Below are 21,098 nucleotides of genomic sequence, written 5' to 3' on the forward strand. Positions count from 1 at the left end.
GATAGATTCAGGCATTTTCCCTACCACAGAAGTTAAGCTAACTGGCCTATAGTTGCATGCCTTTTGTCTATCTCCATTTTTAAACAGTGGCATCACATTTGCTGTTTTCCAATCTGCGGGAAGCACCCCAGAGTCCTGTGAATTTTAGTAAATTACCACTAGTAGATTTGCTCTTTCTCCCGCCATCTTTTTTAGTACCCTGGGATGCATTCCATCAGGACCAGGAGACTTGTCTACCTTTAGCCCCCATTGACTTGCCCAACATTACCTCTTTTGTGATGATAATTTCTAGGTTCTCACCTGCCAAGCCATCCTGTCATCAATTTTTGGCATTTTATTTCTGTCTTCCACTGTGAAGACCAACACAAAATACCTGTTCAATGCCTCAGCCATTTTCGCATTTCCAGTTATTATCCTATTTTTGTTCTTATGTTACAGCCCCCTTCTCATCTTCCAAAGGACCAGTGTTTATTCTAGCTACTCTTTTTCATTTTATACATATGTGGAAACTTTTGCTACCTGTTTTTAATATTCTGAGCTAATTTACTGTCATAATTCGCCTTACTTTTCTTTATAGCTTTTTTCATGGCTTTCTGCTGGTCTTTAAAGATTTCCCAATGTTTTAAGTTCCCACTAATCTTTGCCACTTTGTTTGCATTTTGTTTCAATTTAATGCCCTCTTTTATTTCCTTCTTCCCAGAAGAATCTGGACCTTCCTTTAATTTTTAACAGCCCCTTCACCCAGATCTGTTGTTAGATGACATTTAGAACAGGTCACATTACTCCTTTCATTGTACTCACTACTAAAGACAAGCGGGGAGGTAATGGCCTAGTGGTATTATTGCTAAACTATTATCGCTGGATGATTAATCCAGAAACTCAACTAATGTTCTGGGGACCTGGGTTCGAATTTCACCACGACAGATGGTGGAGTTTGAATTCAGTAAAAAATATCTGGAATTAAGTGTCTACTGATGACCATGAAACCATTGTCGATTGTCAGAAAAACCCATCTAGTTCACTCATTTCTTTAGGGAAGGAAATCTGCCGTCCTTACCCGGTTTGGCCTACATGTGACTCCAGAGCCTCAGCAATGTGGTTGACTCTCAACTACCCTCTGAACCAATCTTGCAGTCTCCAGGATGACTCAGGATGAGCAATAAATGCTGGGCAGCCAGCAGTGCCCATGTGCCATAAATGAATATAAAAGTCACAAAACATGACAATCTTATAAAGCTCAAAATTGTTACAGGTTAAATTGGTTAAAGTGATGCGGGATTAACCCAGGCTTATTCAAGGTAAGACAGACTCCAAACCTACTTCATGTTGAATGCTGTTTATCAGTTGTATGTATCAGCAAGGGACCCAAAATAGTTACTGCTAAACACTTATAGCAAGCCTACACTACATAAAGCAGATGTATATTGTGGCTACAATAAGTGCAACAATCTCTACCTGAGAAACAGTGAATAATGACTCAGCATGGGAGAGAATGAGCTCCAAAGTTTTCAGACGCTGCACCTTGGTGGAGAAGGTGGAATGAAGAAGAGTTGTTCTCTCTTTACAGATTCTACCTAGATTACATATCCTTCCTTGACATTTGGTGTTCTTAACCATTTTTCCAAACCTGATAATATAATGTACCAGCCTCATGTTTGTCTTTGCCCATTTTATTCCTGGTGAGTCAGTTAGTATGCTGGCCTTTCCTGATTTTGAGTGTGTTTGCTTTTGAGGAACTTGTACCTCTGTAGTATTTCGGCAGAGTTGACATTGTCAGTAGTTTTTTGTTATATAATCTTGCTGAGAAATCATTTCCTATTTCAACTTTTAATATCCCTGTCCTTGCTGACCTATGTTGTCACCAGTAATTATTTTCTTTATGCTCAGATCAGTGATTTACTGCGGAGGAGGACTATTCAGCTCATCTTCAATTATCTATCTAAAGTATCCTCAATGCAGCACCTCATTTGTTTTTAAGTGATTCTCGAATATGCTCCTCCATTACACCATCTGATCCAATTCATGTGTTTACCAGTCTACATCTGAAGGAAAAACTCCCTAGTGTTAAGTCCTGTTTGCTAATTTGGAGCATGTTACCCCTTAACCCATTCTCACAATTTAGTTTCTAATATTTTCTTGGATTTACTTTTTCCACACTATTTAGATTTTATACTCCCCTTAAGTGACTTCTTTCAGAGCTGAAGACCCTATCTCATAACTGAGACCAGAGACTGGGCCATCATCTTTAGGGCTCTTCTCTGCTTCTAGAACTCTGAAGTTTCTAGCAGCTGAGGCCCCCATTACTCCTAAAGACCTCCAATTTGCCTTTTCTTTCAGACATTTCTTAAACCCACTTCTTTGACCAGCTTCGTTCACCGCATCTGTGCTGTGAGGTGGCACAGTGTTTAGCACTGCCACCTCACAGCTTCAGGGCCCTGGTTCAATCCTGGCCTCAGGTCACTGTCTATGTGGAGTTTGCACACACACTCTCTGTCTGCTGGGGTTTCCTTTGGGTGTTCGGATTTCTTCCCACACTCTGAAGATGTGCGGGTTAAGTTAATTGGCCAGGCAAAATTGCCTGTTAGTGTCAGGGAGACTAGGAGGGTAAATATGTGAGGTTACGGGGATAGGACCTAGATGGGATTGTTGTCGGTGCAGGTTTAATGGGCCAAATGGCCTCCTTCTGCACTGTAGATTCCATGATTCTATCATTTTCTTTGGCTTGGCCTCTGTATTTCTGAGCAGGACTCAGGATGGTTTTCTATGTTAATAACACAACATAGATGTAGAGTGGAATTTTCCAGTCCATCCTGCCAGTGGTCAACCCCTGCCATGGGTTTCCTGATGGCAGCGGCACGGACAAGGAAATTTCCATTGACCAGAAAATCCTGCTGCCGGCTGATGGCAAGCCACAGGAAAACCCAGCCCAGGATAGGGACTGGAGGATTTCACCTGTAGATTTGTGTTATTCTTACATTTAGTTAAATGTTCAATCTTGTAAGATGCACGCTTTGTTTTGTTTCCACAATACAATTTCCTTCATGTATAACAGTAATCATAAATTCATACAGCACAGAAGAGGTCCGCACCAACATATTAGAAACACCTGAACTCTCATCTAATCCCATCTGCTAGCACTTGGCCCGTAGCCCTGAATGCTTTGATGTGCCAAGTGTTAATCCACATACTTTTTGAAGGATGTGAGGCAACACACCTCCACCACCCTCCCAGACAGCACATTCCAGACCATCACCACTCTCTGGGTAAAATAGCTTTTCCTCACATTCCCCCTAAGCCTCCTGCCCCTCACTTTGAAACTCTGTCCCCTTGTGACTGACCCTTCAACTAAGGAGAGCAGCTGCTTCTTATCCACTCTGTCCATGTGTTTCATAATTTTGTACGCCTTGATCAATGTCAAAAGTTATGATTTATCATTTTTCAAATGAATGGAAATGTTCCATCTGTTGCTCTAGGCAGTTTTCCATATGAAAAGTTTAAAGTTTATTTATTAGTGTTGCAAGAGGGCTTAAATTAACACTGCAATGAAGTTACTGTGAAAATCCCCTAGTTGCCACACTATGGCGTCTATTCCGGTACACTGAGGGAGAATTTAGCATGGCTAATGCACCTAACCAGCACGGCTTTCAGACTGTGGGAGGAAACCGGAGTATCAGAGGAAATCCATGCAGACATGGGGAGAACGTGCAAACTCCACACGGACAGTGACCTAAGCGAGGAATTGAACCCAGGTTCCAGGCTCTGTGAGGCAGCAGTGCTAACTACAGTGCCACTGTGCTACCTTTTTGAGGGTATGAGGGTAGATTTAGTAAAATTAGAACCCCAGTTTGAATCTTTGTGCCAAAAATGTGTATTGGGAACGCTAGCACAGAGTTTGGTGGGCCCATGCAGGATTCACTGTTCTTCAAAATTAATGGGTGGAAGTTCTGCAGGATTTGCTGGATTCCTGGCATGCATTCCTTGCTGACATGGGGCTCCATGCTGAGAGGGCAAATTCATGAAATTGCCTAATCTCATACACCTACACTGCAAATAATCCAGAGATACAAGTGTATTGGAAAACAGTCTGGCTACTTTTGATGTAAATTACATGCAAAAAGTAAGCACAGAGCAACATATAGATAAACAGATGGCAAAGTTATTCATCAAATGTGACAGCAAACCATAGTTGGAAAGGTTCATTGGAATAGTTCCATTTCTATTGAAATATGTACGTCCATAATAACCAGCACTGAAATGATGAAAACATAGATTAAGGGCAAATAAACGGGTCCAGATTCTGCAATAATTGATGATGGTGGGGAATGTGGTATCACATCTGGTGGGGAATGAAATATTATCTTGGTAATCCATGTTAAATATTTGAATCATGTATCAGAACAAAGGATTGTAATGTGGCCATAGTAACCTCACTTCTCTTACTAAAATGAATTTAAATTTTGCCATATGATATTCTTGAGGAATGTATTAACATTTGTATGTGGAATTCCTTCGTCATCAGTTTTAACAAAATCATTTGGTATAAGCTGTAGGATTTTAGTTATATTTGTAACCTAAGAATGGGTATGCTTGCCAAAGAGAGAGTGCAGCAAAGGTTCACCAGACTGATTCCTGTCAGAAGGATTGTTGCATGAGGAGAGATCAGGTCGACTAGGCCTGTATTCACTTGAATTTAGAAGAATGAGAGGGGATCTTATTTAAAAGTGTAACACTCTGACAAGGCTGGACAGACTTGATGCAGGGATGATGTTTTTCCTGGCTGGGGTTTCGAGAAGGAGGGGTCACAATCATAGGATATGCCTGACCTAGTGCTGAGATAAAGTGAAACATCTTCGCTCAGAAGGAGATGCATCTGTGGAATTCTCTACCACTGAAGACTATTGAGACCAAACCACTGAAGGTATTTAAGAAGTATAAGAGGGTGACAAGGTGACACTATTGCCTCACAGCGCCAGGGACCTGGGTTCGATTCCAGCTCGGGTCACTGTCTGTGTGGAGTTTGCTCATTCTCCCCATGTCTGCGTGGGTTTCATCTGGGTGCCCCAGTTTCCCTCACAGTCCAAAGATGTGCGGCTTAGGTTGACTGGTCGTGCTAAATTACCCCTTAGTGTCAGGGGGACTAGCAGGGCAAAAATGTGGGGTTGCAGGAATAGGGCCTGGATGGGATTGTGATTGCTGCAGACCTGATGGCCAAATGGCCTCCTTTCTGTAGGGATTCAATGGAAAATAAACAGCTTTCTGGACTCCAAAGGTGTCAGGAGGTATGAGGAGAGCTTGTGAGAATGGCATTGAGATAGAGAATTAACATGATCATATTGAATTATGGAGTAGGCTTGAAAGGCTGAATAACCTATTCCTGCTCCTATATTCTTTGTTTCTATGTCAATGTACTGAGCGAATACTGCAAGTGTTATCCTTTAGTTGAGATATTGGGCAAGAATTTATTGTAATTGATGAGTGAACACCACCTGTCATTCAATAGATAGAAACAAAGGAATATGGATACTGGAAATCTAACATTAAAAACACAAAGCACTGGAAAAACTCCACAGGTCAGGACACACCTGTAGGAAAGAATCAGAATTAATGTTTGAATATGATTTCTTTGGGTCTGAAGGGAGGTAGAGGTATGATGGGTTTTATTATTAGAGTCATAGAGATTTACAGTACAGAAACAGGCCCTTTGGCCCAACTTGTCCATGCTGCCTTTTTTTTAAAACCTGTAAGCTAGTTCCAATTGCCCACGTTTGGCCCCTATCCCCATCTATCTATACCCATCTTACCCATGTAACTGTCTACACATTTTAAAAGACAAAATTGTACCTGCCTCTCTTACTACCTCTGGCAGCTTGTTTCAGAAACTCACCATCCTCTGAGTGAAAAAATTGCCCCTCTCAACTCTTTTGTATCTCTCCCCTCTCACCTTAAAGCTATGCTCTCTAGTTTTAGACTCCTCTATTTTTGGGAAAAGATATTGACTTTCTAGCTGATCTATGCCCCTCATTATTTTATAGAGCTCTATAAAATCACCCCTCAGCCTTCTATGTGTCAGGAAAAAAGTTCAAGTCTATCAAGCCTCCCCTTATAACTGAAGCCATCAACATAACAACATAAGAACATAAGAAATAGGAGCAGGAGTAGGCCATCTAGCCCTTCGAGCCTGCCCTGCCATTCAATAAGATCATGGCTGATCTGTCGTGGCTCAGTTCCACTTTCCCGCCCTCTCCCCATAACCCTTAATCCCCTCTCTTATCAAAAACCCATCAACCCGCGTCTTAAAAACATTCAGCGAGGCAGCCTCCACCACTTCAACGGGCAGAGAATTCCAGAGATACACCACCCTTTGAGTGAAGAAGTTCCTCCTCAACTCCGTTCTAAACCGCCCCCCCCCTTTATCTTGAGGCTGTGCCCCCTAGTCCTACTGTCTTTTTTGAGCGGGAAGAGTCTCTCCACCTCTATCCTATCCATCCCATTCATCATCTTATACGTCTCAATGAGATCTCCCCTCATTCTTCTAAACTCTAACGAGTACAAGCCTAGTTTATTCAGCCTCTCCTCATAGCTCAACCCCCTGAACTCCGGTATCAGCCTAGTAAACCTCCTCTGCACTCCCTCCAAGGCCAAAATATCTTTGCGCAGGTGCGGCGCCCAAAACTGCATACAGTACTCCAGCTGCGGCTTCACCAATGCCCTATACAGCTGCAGCAAGACCTCCCTACTTTTATATTCAATCCCCCTCGCTATGAAGGCCAGCATCCCATTCGCCTTCCTGACCACCTGCTACACCTGCAAGCTGAGTTTTTGTGACTCATGCACAAGGACCCCGAGGTCCCTCTGCACCGTCGCATGCTGCAGTTTTTTGCCACGTAAGTAATAGTCCTTCCTACCATTCTTCCTACCAAAGTGGACCACCTCACACTTGCCAACATTAAATTCCATTTGCCATTTCCTGGCCCATTCGCCCAGCCTATCTAGATCCTTCTGCAGACTCTCCACACCCTCCGCACAATGCACAAGTCCCAGTAGCACCCTAGTAAATCCCTTCTGTACTCTTTCTAGTTTAATAATTATCCTTTCTATAATGGGGTGACCAGAACTGTACATAACATTCCAAGTATGGCTTTACCAATGTCTTGTACAACTTCAACAAGATGTCCCAACTCCTGTATTCAATGTTCTGACCAATGAAACCAAGTATGCTGAATGCCTTTTTCACCACTCTGTCCACTTGTGAGTCCACCTTCAAAGAGTATGAACATGTACCCCTAGATCTCTATTCTGGAACTATCCCCAACACCCTACCATTAACTGAGTAAGTCCTACCCTGGTTCAATCTACCAAAATGCATCACCTTGCATTTATCTAAATTAAACTCCATTCGTCAGCCCACTGCCCCAATTGATCAAAATCCAGTTGCAATCCGAGATAACCTTCTTCACTGTCCACAATCTTGATGTCATCTGCAAACTTAGTAACCAAGCCTACTATATTCTCATCCAAATCATTAATATAAATGACAAATAACATTGGACCCAGCACTGATCCCTGAGGCACACCGCTGGTCACAGGTCTCCAGTTTGAAAAACACCCTCTGCAACCACCCTCTAGCTTCTGTCATCAAGTCAGCTTTGTATCCATTTAGCTGCCTCATCCTGGATCCCATGAGATTCGACCTTATGCAACAACCTACCATATGGTCCCTTATCAAAGGCCTTGCTAAAATCCATGTAGACAACGTCAACTGCACTGTCCTCATCTACCTTCTTGGTAACCCCTTCAAAAAACTCAAATCAAATTTGTGAGACATGATTTTCCACTCTCAAAGCCATGCTGACTATCCCTAATCAGTGCTTGCATCTCTAAATGCCTGTAAATTCTGTCTCTCAAAATACCTTCCAACAACCTACCCACCACAGATGTAAGGCTCACTGGCCTATAGTTTCCAGGCTTTTCCCTGCAGCCCTTTTTAAACAAAGGTGCAACATTTGCCACCCTCCAATCTTCAGGTATCTCACCTATGACTATCACTGATTCAAATATCTGCTAGGTGACCTGCAATTTCCTCCCTAGCCTCACACAATGTCCTGGGATGCATTTCATCAGATCCCGGGCATTTACCTATCTTGATGTGCTTTAAGTCTTCCAGTACCTCCTTCCCTGTAACATATATTGTCGTCAAGACATCACTATTTCCCCAAGTTTCCTAATATTCGTACTTTTCTCAAAAGTAAATACTGATGAGAAATATTCATTTTGGATCTCACCCATCTCTTGTGGATCCGCATATATATGACCTTGTTGATCCTTAAGAGGCCCTACTCTCTCTCTAGTTACTCTTTTGCCCTTTTTTGGGGCCTTCTTTTGTTGAAAAGGGGGAGGGGAATATAGAACAAAAGGGAAGATAAGGGATAGTGTAAAGCCTGGGAGAGATTAAATGCCAAAGCTGTCATGGAAAACAAGGCAAAGGGAGTGGTAATGGTTGTAGTAAAGAAACAAAGCATTTATCCAGAGTGAGTGTTAATTGTAGAATAAAGATCAGCTCTGTCTGAAAGCACTGGAACATTATAACAGGCTGAGGATAGACGTGAGTGTGAGTGCAAAGTGCTGAATTTAAAAAGGTTAGCAACCAGAAGGTTGGGATCATGCTTGCAGACGAGCAGAGGTGTTCTACAAGGCAGACACTCAGTCTGTGCTTGATATCCCCAGTGTAGAGGAGGCAGTATTGTGAGCACTGCATACGGTAGATTAAATTGAAAGACATACAAGCAAGTTGCTGCTTCACCTGGAAGGAGTGTTGAGGGCCTTGGACAGTGAGGAAGGAGGAGGTAAAAGGTCATGTGTTGCATTTCCTGTAATTGCTTTGGAAAGTGTCGTGGGGAGGAGACAATGTGACAAGATTGATAGAGGAGTGGACCAGGGTGTCACGGAGGGCATGGTCTCTTCAGAACGTTGACAGTGGAAAGGAGGGGAAGACCTTTTTGGAGGTGACATCACACTGGAAGAGTTGGAAATGGCAGAGGATGATCTTTGGAATATGGAGGCTGATAGGGGGAACATGAGGATGAGGGGGACCTTATCATGGTTCTGGAAGAGAGTGGAAGGTATGAAAACACTCCTTCATCACTGGATTTGCTTCTTTCTGACCACAGCAGATGCGGGGTTAAAACTGGTTAATAAAGCTTCAGAATCCACACCCCAAAGTTGCATACTATAAACATCACTGTACGTCTGAATGTTCTTCCCATGATAATCAAGCAAAATATTACTGTCCTGATGACAAATAGAAGGAAAATTGCAGATGCTGTAAATCTGAAATAAAACCAGATAATGGTGTAAATGCTGTATTCAGCTGGTCATGCAGCATTCTGTGGACTGAGGAATGTACAGTTACCATTTTTGGCTGATGTCCCTCTGTTGAAATATTACGGTGAAACATAACTGATCTGAAACATTAACCGTACCTTCCTCTCCCCATAGATGCTGCCTACCCTGCTGAGACAGATTTTCTGGCCCTGACACTGGAGGGCTTTGTCCCGGGTGGGATGAGCAAATTTGGAGAGCTATTAAAAGGTGAGAGCGCTCCAAATTTTCCTGTCCCGCCTGCACTGATGGCTGGCAGTGTCAGGATTGAAATGCCCCACCCTGAGTGTTTCCCGAATTCTTATTTAGTGAGCTGCACCGGGTTTGGGGCAAATTAATAGGCTTTTAGGAATGGGGTTGGGAATCTTGGAATCGGGTTCTGGTCGCCATTTTTAAAGGGCTCCCCAGTAAACCCTGCCTTAGTGAGAATCCAGAGCAGAGTCTCTGAAACTGTTAGGTGGCAGTCTATGCATTCTTAGCCAATGTCTGGACTACGCTGTAGTTCATAGATGTCTTCACTAGAACTTATCAATGTACCCATAGGAAAAGAATGCTGTTATAGTAAAGATGTCAATTAATTTGATTCATGAACCTGTATGAGCTGAGTTTTGCTTTACTCTCCACAGGCATAGGCTCAGAGAATCAAGACACTAAAGTAAAAATAAAACTGCTTTGTTCTATTGCTCCACACAGATGCACACTGACCAGATCCAGTGGACATATCAACATTGATTGGCAATATAAAATTGCTCCTCAGTAAGTGTTATTTTATAGGAGGCAGAAGGAGATAATTGTAATGAATTCCACCTCAATAGAATTCTTTTGAAAAAGAGGATATGCATTCTCTTTGAAGATCTTAAACTTGCAACCATTAACTACTAAACCTCATATAAAGGTGTTAATTGTGCTGGCGCATTAATGACCTTCTGAATTAACACAGTTAGTGTGCACAGCCAACTATAGTCAGCAATACTGTAAATACACTGATGGTGATGTGATTGAAGAATCTCAGTTAGGTCATGAACTCTGCAATGCTTTTATTTTACCGATCTTCCAATTCATTTGTGAGATTTTAAAAAATGCACCAGACCAAACTGAAAAGTCATATTGAGCAACACTGGTTGAGATAGAAAGGGAGGTGGGGAGGGGGATCCTCCCAAAAAATACTAAGTGCCAAATTCGTGTGAAAACTGGAGTAAATCCTGCTTTTTTTTTCAAAATGAATCTCTCACACTCCATGCACTGCAGAGTGTGCTCCCGTAAATCACACTGAAAATCAGGGCAGGTCATATTGCTGCCAGGGAGTTTAGCGAAATCGGTGCATGCATGGTGACCTCTGTCCGCCAGCCTCGCTGGCCAACTCAATCACTGGTCAGCCCCATGATCCCACATTGTCGGCTGTGCGACCATGTCCGAGTCAAGCCAGTACCCTCCTCACCGATTTCCAACTTCCCCCCGCTCCGCCCCACAACACAGTCCTGCCTCTTGGGCAGTACCAAGGTCTACAGGTGGCACCCCCATCACCTGACCCTCTGGGGGGCCCAATTGACTCCCTTCACTCCAGCGGGATTGGGCCCCTAGATCCCTGAAAGTGAGGAGCTACTCAAAACCCTGCTAGAGTCTGCTGGCCCAATGTGCTAATAAATTAACACAACAGGATGGGAGAATCACCCCCCAAGGGCTTTGTCAGATTAAAATGATATAGGCTGGACCTGAAACTCTGTGCTTAGCTGCAAGTATCCATCCTGCTTGGTTCCCTCACTGATATCCTCAGCTCTGGTCCTAGTGCATAGTTAGGATGGTTTGACTTGAATGAGGCTGAGTATAAACATATGGCTAGTGGGACTCTAATAGCAATTCATTTCAGTGTGAAAATAGTCTTTAATAAAACAACTTTTAGTGTTTGATTTAACTGGGCAATATTTCTGTGTTGTGGCAGTGTTATAGTCTATTTCTCTCACACTGCCTGCAGTTTTCTTCCTTGCTTTCATGAAGCCATAATCCATCCAGGATAACCTGCCATAGGTACCAGCTCATCCCTGGCTATTTGCTCATAACTGAATCATGGCAATGAGTGTTGGCAGACTTTGTAACATGGGTGACATTGCAACTATGCCTAATCCTGTCCTTTGCTGATATCCATCAACAGGGACTCAGGAGTACCAATTCTGTTTTGTGACAAATACTTTTCTTATTTTCAGAGTTATTGAAGATGATTTGGTCAGAAGTCGGGTTTGGGGATCTGATGCCACAATGAAGACATACACACATGGAGTACCAGTCGTATTTTTCATCAATTTGTTCTGCTCTTTATTGGCATTCACTGTAAGTGAAAAATCTGGTGGTAGCATCCACTTCATGAATGGGAATTATGATGGTCATCCCATGTTATACTTCACGAAAGGAGATGTGGAGGATCTGCGGCTCAAGGCAAGAGGTACTCACCGGCACATTGCAAACAGAATTCTGGATGCAGGACAGATCATGGTATCAAACCCAAAGGAATACTTGCCTCCCTGGGATCCTAAACATTTTAGTGCCCGTTGGAATGAAATCTATGGCAACAACCTGGGAGTACTTGCTATGTTCTGTGTACTGTTTCCTGAAAGAACAGATGCTGTGGAGTTTGCGATGGACTACATGGAGAGGATGGCATCTCAGCCTAGTTGGTAGATTTTTGTCTTGTTTTTCTAAAGCATGTGTTTTGTCTTGAGGAAGTTACTTCATTGTTATCTATAAACACATAAACAAAAATGTGAATCTCAACTTTAGTAGCATTTAATCTGCTGTTATGGTGCACTCCCAGAATATTATAATATAAATATATCAGCATCGTCAGAGGTTTATTTAAACTTGTCTTACATCATTATTGCCGCAGGTCAGTCATCAGCTGGGTAGGTGACAGATGGATTTGGCCTCTTGACGATGTTTTTGATTTGTGTAGGGCTGTCAAATCTCCAGCATTGTTCTGGAGCTTCAGAAATTAAAGATAAATCTCCAGCTCACTGCCCTGAGCAACCTGGGAGAAAAAATCATTTTTAAAAAGTGATTTGTTTTCTGTTTGCTTTGAAGGTTTTTCTGTATTAATTATATAAAGATATTTGAATTGAGAAAGTTGGTTGACTAACAAGCAAGCAAACTGGATGAATCAATCAGTGTCAGTTCTCTTTGTAATTAGTGTGGGATGTTGGTGTACTCGAAGGAGAGCCAGTCTGCTTCTTGGAGGTGGGATGAAGCCTCTAGAAACATGTCAATCAGAGTTCGACATCAAAATAACTTACCCACCCTTCAGATATTGCCCCGTTTATTATCCATCTGAACAAACAGGCAGGGCCATGTTTCAATAACACATTTGAACAGCAGCATCTTTATCTACGTAGCGCTCCCCAAATCTTGCATTGTGGTTTGTGAAGTGGGGTTTGAATTCATGGCCTCCTGGTTCAGAAGTCAGTATGCTCCCTCTGACTTGGTTAGCTGGCTTTATTATACTTTGCAAAAAAAAGGCAATCATGAATTCAGCATCAGTGCTGAAAAGTAACTTAGTTCTCTGGATTTTCCAAGACCAGTTTGAAGAAAGAAAGGAGAGTTTGGGACCACAATTTGCCGGCTGCTGTGTTTTTTTTAGACATCATTGACTCTTGTCAATCCTCCAAGTTATACTATGGATTAAAAGTAAAGTCAATAAAGAGTTTCTACCTCCCACACTCACAAGAATGTCAGTAAGTAAGGTTTTGTTCAAATTTGTGTTTTAAGTATTTGTAATGTTTTTATGAGGGCAGAAATCATGTTTCCATTCAGATTTTATAGGCTATTATTACAGTGCAATTGATGGGTTGGACTATAAAATGTTAAATACTGAATAAAAGTACATCTGAAATATGACCTCAAGTTAAATCATGGCACAAGAGGGAATGGGAAAAGATTATTGAAAGGTAAACTTTTGAAAGTTCTGGGAGTGATATGAGCTGGAATTCTTTGGTCTTGCCCACAGCTGGGGTTATCTGGTCTTGCTGCTGTGCTTGGAGATTTGGCTGAGCACCAAATTCTCTGTTCTCATCAGGGGCGATAGTGGGGTGCACAAAACCGGAGATTTCTGGCCATGGTCATATGTCCTAACTTATTGTTACTCTTCTTGGAATCTTGTCAGCAAACAGAGCGTCACAGGCACGTCTCCCACGTCTTCCTGCATGGCATCGTGCAGGAAGACGCTGGTCTTCATAGCTGGCCTTCATAGCGAGGGGGATTGAATATAAAAGTAGGGAGGTCTTGCTGCGGCTGTATAGGGCACTGGTGAGGCCGCAGCTGGAGTACTGTGTGCAGTTTTGGTCGCTGCACTTACGCAAGGATATTTTGGCCTTGGAGGGAGTGCAGAGGAGGTTTACTAGGCTGATTCCGGAGTTGAAGGGGTTGAACTATGAGGAGAGGCTGAATAAACTAGACTTGTACTCGTTAGAGTTTAGAAGAATGCGGGGAGATCTCATTGAGACGTATAAGATGTTGAATGGGATGGATAGGATAGAGGTGGAGAGGCTCTTCCCACTCAGAAAGGATAGTAGGACTAGGGGGGCACAGCCTCAAGATAAAGGGGGGGCAGTTTAGAACGGAGTTGAAGAGGAACTTCTTCACTCAAAGGGTGGTGAATCTCTGGAATTCTCTGCCCGTTAAAGTGGTGGAGGCTACCTCGCTCAATATATTTAAGACGCGGGTTGATAGGTTTTTGATAGGCAAGGGGATTGAGGGTTATGGGGAGAGGGCGGGAATGTGGAACTGAGCCACAACAGATCAGCCATGATCTTATTGAATGGCGGAGCAGGCTCGAGAGGCTAGATGGCCTACTCCTGCTCCTATTTCTTATGTTCTTATGTTCTTATCATCATGCTCAAACTGTTCCCCAGCAGCCTTCTGAATTTCCACGGGCTCTGGATCTACATCTACTGTTGAGCTCCCATCCTCCTCCAGTTCACCCTCACCAAGGAATTGCTTCTTTACATTGCCTGAGTGTAAAAGATGCAGCATACTGTGCTTATACGAGAAACCCTATCGGGAATATATTGTAGTGAGCCATCTGAACACTCCAAGCATTTGAAATGAGTCTTCAGAAGACCTATGGTCTGTTCTGTAAGGGAGAAGGTGGACCTGTGAGCAGCATTGTACCTCTTCTCGGAACGACTTTGAGGGTGACACACTGGTGTCATCCATCGGGGTTTCAGTGGGTACCCCTTATCCTTAAGCAGCTATTTCTGCAAACAAACTGGCACCTCAAAAATCAGGCACCTGGGAGTGACAAGGATGTAGGAATCGTGGCCACTCCTAGGCTACCATGCATAAACAATACTTACACACCCATTGTACAGTGATAAAATGGCAGCCTTTACTGTTTATAAACATTAGGGGTTGCTGCTATGAGCCTGTATAGTCAACTGAGTGAAGTCTATTGCACCTTGCACTTTTGGGAAACCTGAGATGGTAGCAAAGCTGGTGAAACTCGCAGCCTGGCTATCTTCAGAGCAACCTTGTCACAATCACGGGTCTTCCTGTGAATGGCATCTATGACCTTCTTTATGTATCAGTATGTTGCAGACTGGGAGATGCTGCACAGGTCTGCTTTTGATCCCTGTAAAGACCTAGAGGCAATGAAGTTGAACAATGCGGTCATGTTCAAAGCCTCTAACCCCATGGGGTGTCAGATCTTCCTGTGGCATATGTGACGTATCAGATCTTGGGACAAGCACTGACATGCCTGGAATTGTGACTCACCTATTTGTAAACATGAGACTCCTCTACTACCCGAAGTCTGGTGAGTCACCTCCATTGTTTGTGCCGCGTCTCTTGGCCTTCCTGCTCAGCAGTGGATCCCCTTGACCATGTCCTTCTGACTCCAGCTGAAACTGTGCTCAGTATTGCCTCTCCCTTCTTTGACCTCTAAATGCGTTGGCACCCTGAAAAGGCAACATTGAGCCCTGGATCTGTTTGTCCTTTGGCCTTGAGTGAAACTTTAAGACAATGACCTACCCTCTGCCTTTCATTGTTCCTCATCCTCCATCTCCTTTCCACTCTGTCTCCCATCATGTCCCTTCCTCCCCCTCACAACCCTTGCACAGTCCTTCCCCATTGCACCCCATGTGTTCAGCCTCCTCACCCACTCCACACACCCAACCCTGTGGTGGTGCTCATTTGTGGAAGTGAAGTTCTGTCTGAATATCACTGCACAATGATGTCCTTGTGGACAACAATGTCAGCCAGCGGAAGCGGAAGATCCGTGTTCCCCAAATCCAGTCACAGTACTGGTCAGTGTCTGAACGTTGAGGCTTGCATGATTAACTCAGCACAGTGATAGAACATAGAACATAGAACATTACAGCGCGGAACAGGCCCTTCGGCCCACAATGTTGCGCCGACCAGTCTTATTTTTAAAAAAAAACATTGACCCACTAATCTAAACCAATCCCTTTTCGTCCATAAACCTATCCACCAATCTCTTAAACGCCCCCAAACTAGGCGCATTTACAACTGCAGCAGGCAGGGCATTCCAGTCCCTCACCACCCTCTGGGTAAAGAACCTGCCCCTGACATCCGTCCTATAACTACCCCCCCTTAATTTAAAGCCATGCCCCCTCGTGCTAGCTTTCTCCATCCGAGGAAACAGGCTATCACTATCCACCCTATCTAAACCTCTAATCATCTTATATGTTTCTATTAGATCCCCTCTTAGCCGCCTTCTTTCCAGTGAAAACAACCCCAAATCCCTCAGTCTCTCCTCATAGGACCTCCCCTGCATACCAGGCAACATCCTGGTAAACCTCCTCTGCACCCTCTCCAAAGCCTCCACATCCTTCCTGTAATGTGGGGACCAGAACTGCACACAGTACTCCAAGTGCGGCCGCACCAGAGTTGTGTACAGTTGCAACATGACGCTGCGACTCCTAAATTCAATCCCCCTACCAATAAATGCCAAGACACCGTACGCCTTCTTAACAACCTTATCTACTTGATTCCCAACTTTCAGGGATCTATGTACACATACACCTAGATCCCTCTGCTCCTCCACTCTATTCAAAGTCCTCCCGTTAGCCCTATACTCAACACATCTGTTATTCCTACCGAAATGGATTACCTCACACTTCTCCGCATTAAACTCCATCCGCCACCTCGCGGCCCAGCTCTGCAACCTGTCCAAGTCACCCTGCAAACTTCGACACCCTTCCTCACAATCTACCACACCTCCGACTTTGGTGTCATCAGCAAACTTACTAATCCACCCAACTATACCCTCATCCAGATCATTAATAAAGATTACAAACAGCAGTGGCCCCAAAACAGATCCCTGAGGCACACCACTTGTAACCGAACTCCATGATGAACTCCAGGCTGAATGCCCATGACCACTGAAGTGTGAAGGGATCAGTGGTCACGGGCATTCAGACCTCTGACCTTCGGGTAAGCATTCTCCAAGGCGGCCTTCACGACACACGACAGCGCAGAGTCGCTGAACAGAGACTGATAGCCAAGTTCCGCACACATGAGGACGGTCTCAACAGGGATCTTGGGTTCATGTCGCACTATCTGTAACCCCCGTGACTTGCCTGGGTTTGCAAAACCTCACTTACTGTACTGTCTGGAGACAATACACATCTCTTTAACCTGTGATCAGTGCTCCTTCCACTCACATTGTCAGCCACTTCAGGTCTTGAACAGCAGGTTAGGTGTAAGGATTCGCATTCTAATCAATAATCTCTAAACTGTCTGTGCTTTATATGCTCTGTCTGAGGCCAGAACTCTCCATTCACCTGACGAAGGGGCTAACCCGAAAGCTTGCGAGTATATTATCAAATAAATAGGTTGGACTAAAACCTGGTGTTGTCAGACTTTTTACTGTGTTTACACCAGTCCAACGCCGGCATACCCACATCACTTCTGCACAATATCAGCGATGGGCAGGAGTATACCAATCCTGGTGACTAGTGGGGTGCCCCAGGGGTCGGTGCTGGGGCCTCAGCTATTTACCATTTATATAGATGATCTGGAGGAGGGAACCGAGTGCAGGGTGTCGAAATTTGCTGATGACACCAAGATTGGGGGAACGGCAAATTGTGCGGAGGGTGTGGAGAGTCTGCAGAAGGATCTAGATAGGCTGGGCGAATGGGCCAGGAAATGGCAAATGGAATTTAATGTTGGCAAGTGTGAGGTGGTCCACTTTGGTAGGAAGAATGGTAGGAAGGACTATTACTTACGTGGCGAAAAACTGCAGCAGGCGACGGTGCAGAGGGACCTCGGGGTCCTTGTGCATGAGTCGCAAAAACCCAGCTTGCAGGTGCAGCAGGTGGTCAGGAAGGCGAATGGGATGCTGGCCTTCATAGCGAGGGGGATTGAATATAAAAGTAGGGAGGTCTTGCTGCAGCTGTATAGGGCATTGGTGAGGCCGCAGCTGGAGTACTGTGTGCAGTTTTGGGCGCCGCACCTGCGCAAGGATATTTTGGCCCTGGAGGGAGTGCAGAGGAGGTTTACTAGGCTGATACCGGAGTTGAGGGGATTGAGCTATGAGGAGAGGCTGAATAAACTAGGCTTGTACTCGTTAGAGTTTAGAAGAATGAGGGGAGATCTCATTGAGACGTATAAGATGATGAATGGGATGGATAGGATAGAGGTGGAGAGACTCTTCCCGCTCAAAAAAGACAGTAGGACTAGGGGGCACAGCCTCAAGATAAAGGGGAGGCGGTTTAGAACGGAGTTGAGGAGGAACTTCTTCACTCAAAGGGTGGTGAATCTCTGGAATTCTCTGCCCGTTGAAGTGGTGGAGGCTGCCTCGCTAAATATTTTTAAGAAGCGGGTTGATGGGTTTTTGATAAGAGAAGGGATTAAGGGTTATGGGGAGAGGGCGGGAAAGTGGAACTGAGCCACGACAGATCAGCCATGATCTTATTGAATGGCGGGGCAGGCTCGAAGGGCTAGATGGCCTACTCCTGCTCCTATTTCTTATGTTCTTATGTTCTTATGTAATGTGCTGTTCATTGCAGCAAGACTGGTGTAACACTGTGGCAGGTAGGCTGTGTAAGTTGACTTGAAGTTACAATCAAACTGAGGTCTAACTTGTGCACGTCAATCATTTTCAAACAGGTTTGCGGCTGACACAATTTCCTGCTGGTGGGATACATGATTGAAAGGTTTGAGGAGATTCTGGCGAGCAGACGTTTTAATGAATGTTCATGAGCTACGAATGAATGTAAATGGCATCCACGCCATAAGACAATGGGATAACTGATCCACCATTATCCCATAATTGGGAAAATTGCAAACTCTTTTAACATCGATGGGTTTCTGACTTTTTCCTTGCCACTACATTCTCCACTCGCACCCGCCATGAAACCCACTGTGGGTAGGGAGAAGAAAATTCTACCCTCAGTCTTATTCACTATAAGTATTAAAGATGAAAATATTAAATGAATCTGCATTTCTGATCATTTTCTTCATTATTGAAGAAAGTACAACTTCACCATTCTTGTTGAGCAGCCAAGGATCATACAGTGGGAGATTAGTGTTCCTTGTGGAACTTGTATTGACAGCTTAGCATTGCATGCTTGTATTTGAGAACGTGATAGGTGGCTGGGATTTGGAGGTCAGAATTGGAGCTGCTGGTTTGCTTTGGGTGTTGTCATGTTGCTTTCCTCCTAGTTTTGTTGAAGAGGGGAACGAGAAAATCTTTTGGCGGGGGGAGCGGGGAGGTGCTGTGGGGAGGTTGGAATTGTAGCGGTGGAGGTGAACCATGCAAAGGTCTTTTGTCCTCAGGTGGGATTTGCCGGTTTTGGGGCAAGCGCAGCCAGAAAATCCCACCCCTGATCTAGCGTGTGAATTCTTTCCTTCTGATAAGTGGGGGAAACAGGAGAATGTACGTGCAAGAGAAGTTGTTACTTTCTGAGATAGCTATGCGAGTCCTTCCTCCCTTTCAAGAACGTTTAGCTTTCCATTTTACAAGTGATGAAGGATTGCCAAATTTAGTTTTAATAATGGTGTGATTGAATTTAACTGTGACCTAAATGTTCAAACGTAGGAGCTGAAGTAATAAATATTTATAAACTGAGCTTACTACAAAGATGTAACCATCCAATGTATTTCTTATTTCATTTACTATTCTGTGCTAGGATGCACCTTTAGATCCCATTAATAACTCAACTAATGAAGAAAATGACTGAGTACATGAACCATATAGACTAGAAAAGTGCCAGGTTTGATCAGTATCTAGTAGGATAAGTGTTACAGCTCGCTCAGCATTCCTATTTGATAGGGTGTGGCCATTGGAATGCCCAAGGTACATGGTCCTAATGACTATCCAGAAATCCTGTCAGAAATAAGCAGGAGTGGAAATTGAGTTTCTGATAGACAAGGGAATTAAGGGTTATGGGGAGAAAGCGGGAAGTGGAACTGACCCACTTCAGATCAGCCATGATCTTATTGAATGGCAGGGCAGGCTTGAAGGGCTAGATGGCCTACTCCTGCTCCTATTTATTTTCTTATGTTGAGTGAATTTGAGTGTTACTGTAACGTTCAAACAACAGCAAATACAGTGCCTTTAATGCAGTAAAGTGTTACAAGATGTTTCACAGGAGTGTGATAAAACAAAATTATACACTGAGTCACATAAGACAATATGTGGCAAATAGTCAAAAGCACGATCAAAGAGGTAAGTTTTTAAGAAACATCTTAAAGGGAAAACAGAGAGGGAGAGTCTGTGAGGTATAGGTAGGAATTTCAGAGCTTAGCAGTTGAAGGTACGGTCACTGATAGTGGAGCAATTCAAAACAGGGACAATCAAGTGACCAGAATTAGATAAGCAAAAGTATCTCAGAGTTGTGGGCTGGAGGAGGTTAGCGACAGGGAACAGTAAGACCATGGAGGAATTTGAAAAAGGTCCTGTGGATTTTAAAGCCAAGGCATCACTTGACTGAATCAATTTAGATCAGCAAGCACAGGGGTAATACGTGATTGGGAGTTAACGTGAGTAAGATCAGGGCACTAGAATCTTGGATGCTCTCAAATTTAAGGAAGTGTTACATGGGAAGACAATCAGGAGAGGCTTAGGTTTAATCCTGAGATACAAAAACATAAGTGAGAGATTGAGAAGCAGATGAGCTAAGGTGAAGTCAGGTGATGTGAAAGTGGAAAGAGGTAATTTCAGTGGTCATAGTCTCATCATGGAGTCAATTATGGCAGGAAGGTTGTGAACAGTCTGCTTTAGCAGACAGTATCCAGTGAAAGGAATAGGGCCAGTAGTTATGGAGCAGAATTTGGAGCAGGCGCTGAAGAAAATGTTCGCAGATGATTACATAATGTTCAGCACCGTTTGTGATCTTCAAATACTGAAGTAATTCATCCCCATATGAGCAGGAGCTGGACAATATAAGTGATAAGTAACATTTGTGCCATGCAAGCTCAGGCAATGACCATCTCCAAGAAGACAGCAACTAACCACCACCCCTTGACATTCAATGATACTATCATTGCCTGGCACTTGTGTGGCACAAATGTTATTTACCACTTAAGTCCAACCCTGGATATTATCCAGCTCTTGCTCATATGGGCATGGATTACTTCAGTATTTGAAGATCACAAATGATGCTGAACATTATGTAATCATCTGCAAACATTTTCTTCAGTGCTTGCTCCAAACTCTGCTCCATAACTACTGGCCCTATTCCTTTCACTGGATACTGTCTGCTGAAGCAGAC

The 21,098-nt window shown here is 43.8% G+C and overlaps 1 protein-coding gene across 3 annotated transcripts in view; it reads left to right on the forward strand.

The window, feature by feature from the left end:
- The window catches only part of dse (dermatan sulfate epimerase), a 98,977-nt gene that overhangs the window by 34,097 nt on the left and 43,782 nt on the right, over positions 1-21,098 (forward strand). The window contains exons 2-3 of one of the 3 annotated variants that reach the window (XM_080192588.1): positions 9,496-9,588; positions 11,580-12,047. In XM_080192588.1, coding sequence (XP_080048714.1) covers positions 11,632-12,047 — 416 coding nt within the window. In that variant the 5' untranslated portion in view covers positions 9,496-9,588; positions 11,580-11,631. Of the gene's footprint in view, positions 1-9,495; positions 9,589-11,579; positions 12,048-21,098 lie in introns of those variants that run through there. The other 2 variants (XM_080192587.1, XM_080192589.1) reach the window with 2 other exon arrangements.

The sequence above is a fragment of the Carcharhinus amblyrhynchos genome, chromosome 7 (assembly GCF_965287045.1).
Source record: "Carcharhinus amblyrhynchos chromosome 7, sCarAmb.v2.hapA, whole genome shotgun sequence".
Classification (NCBI taxonomy): Eukaryota; Metazoa; Chordata; class Chondrichthyes; order Carcharhiniformes; family Carcharhinidae; genus Carcharhinus; species Carcharhinus amblyrhynchos.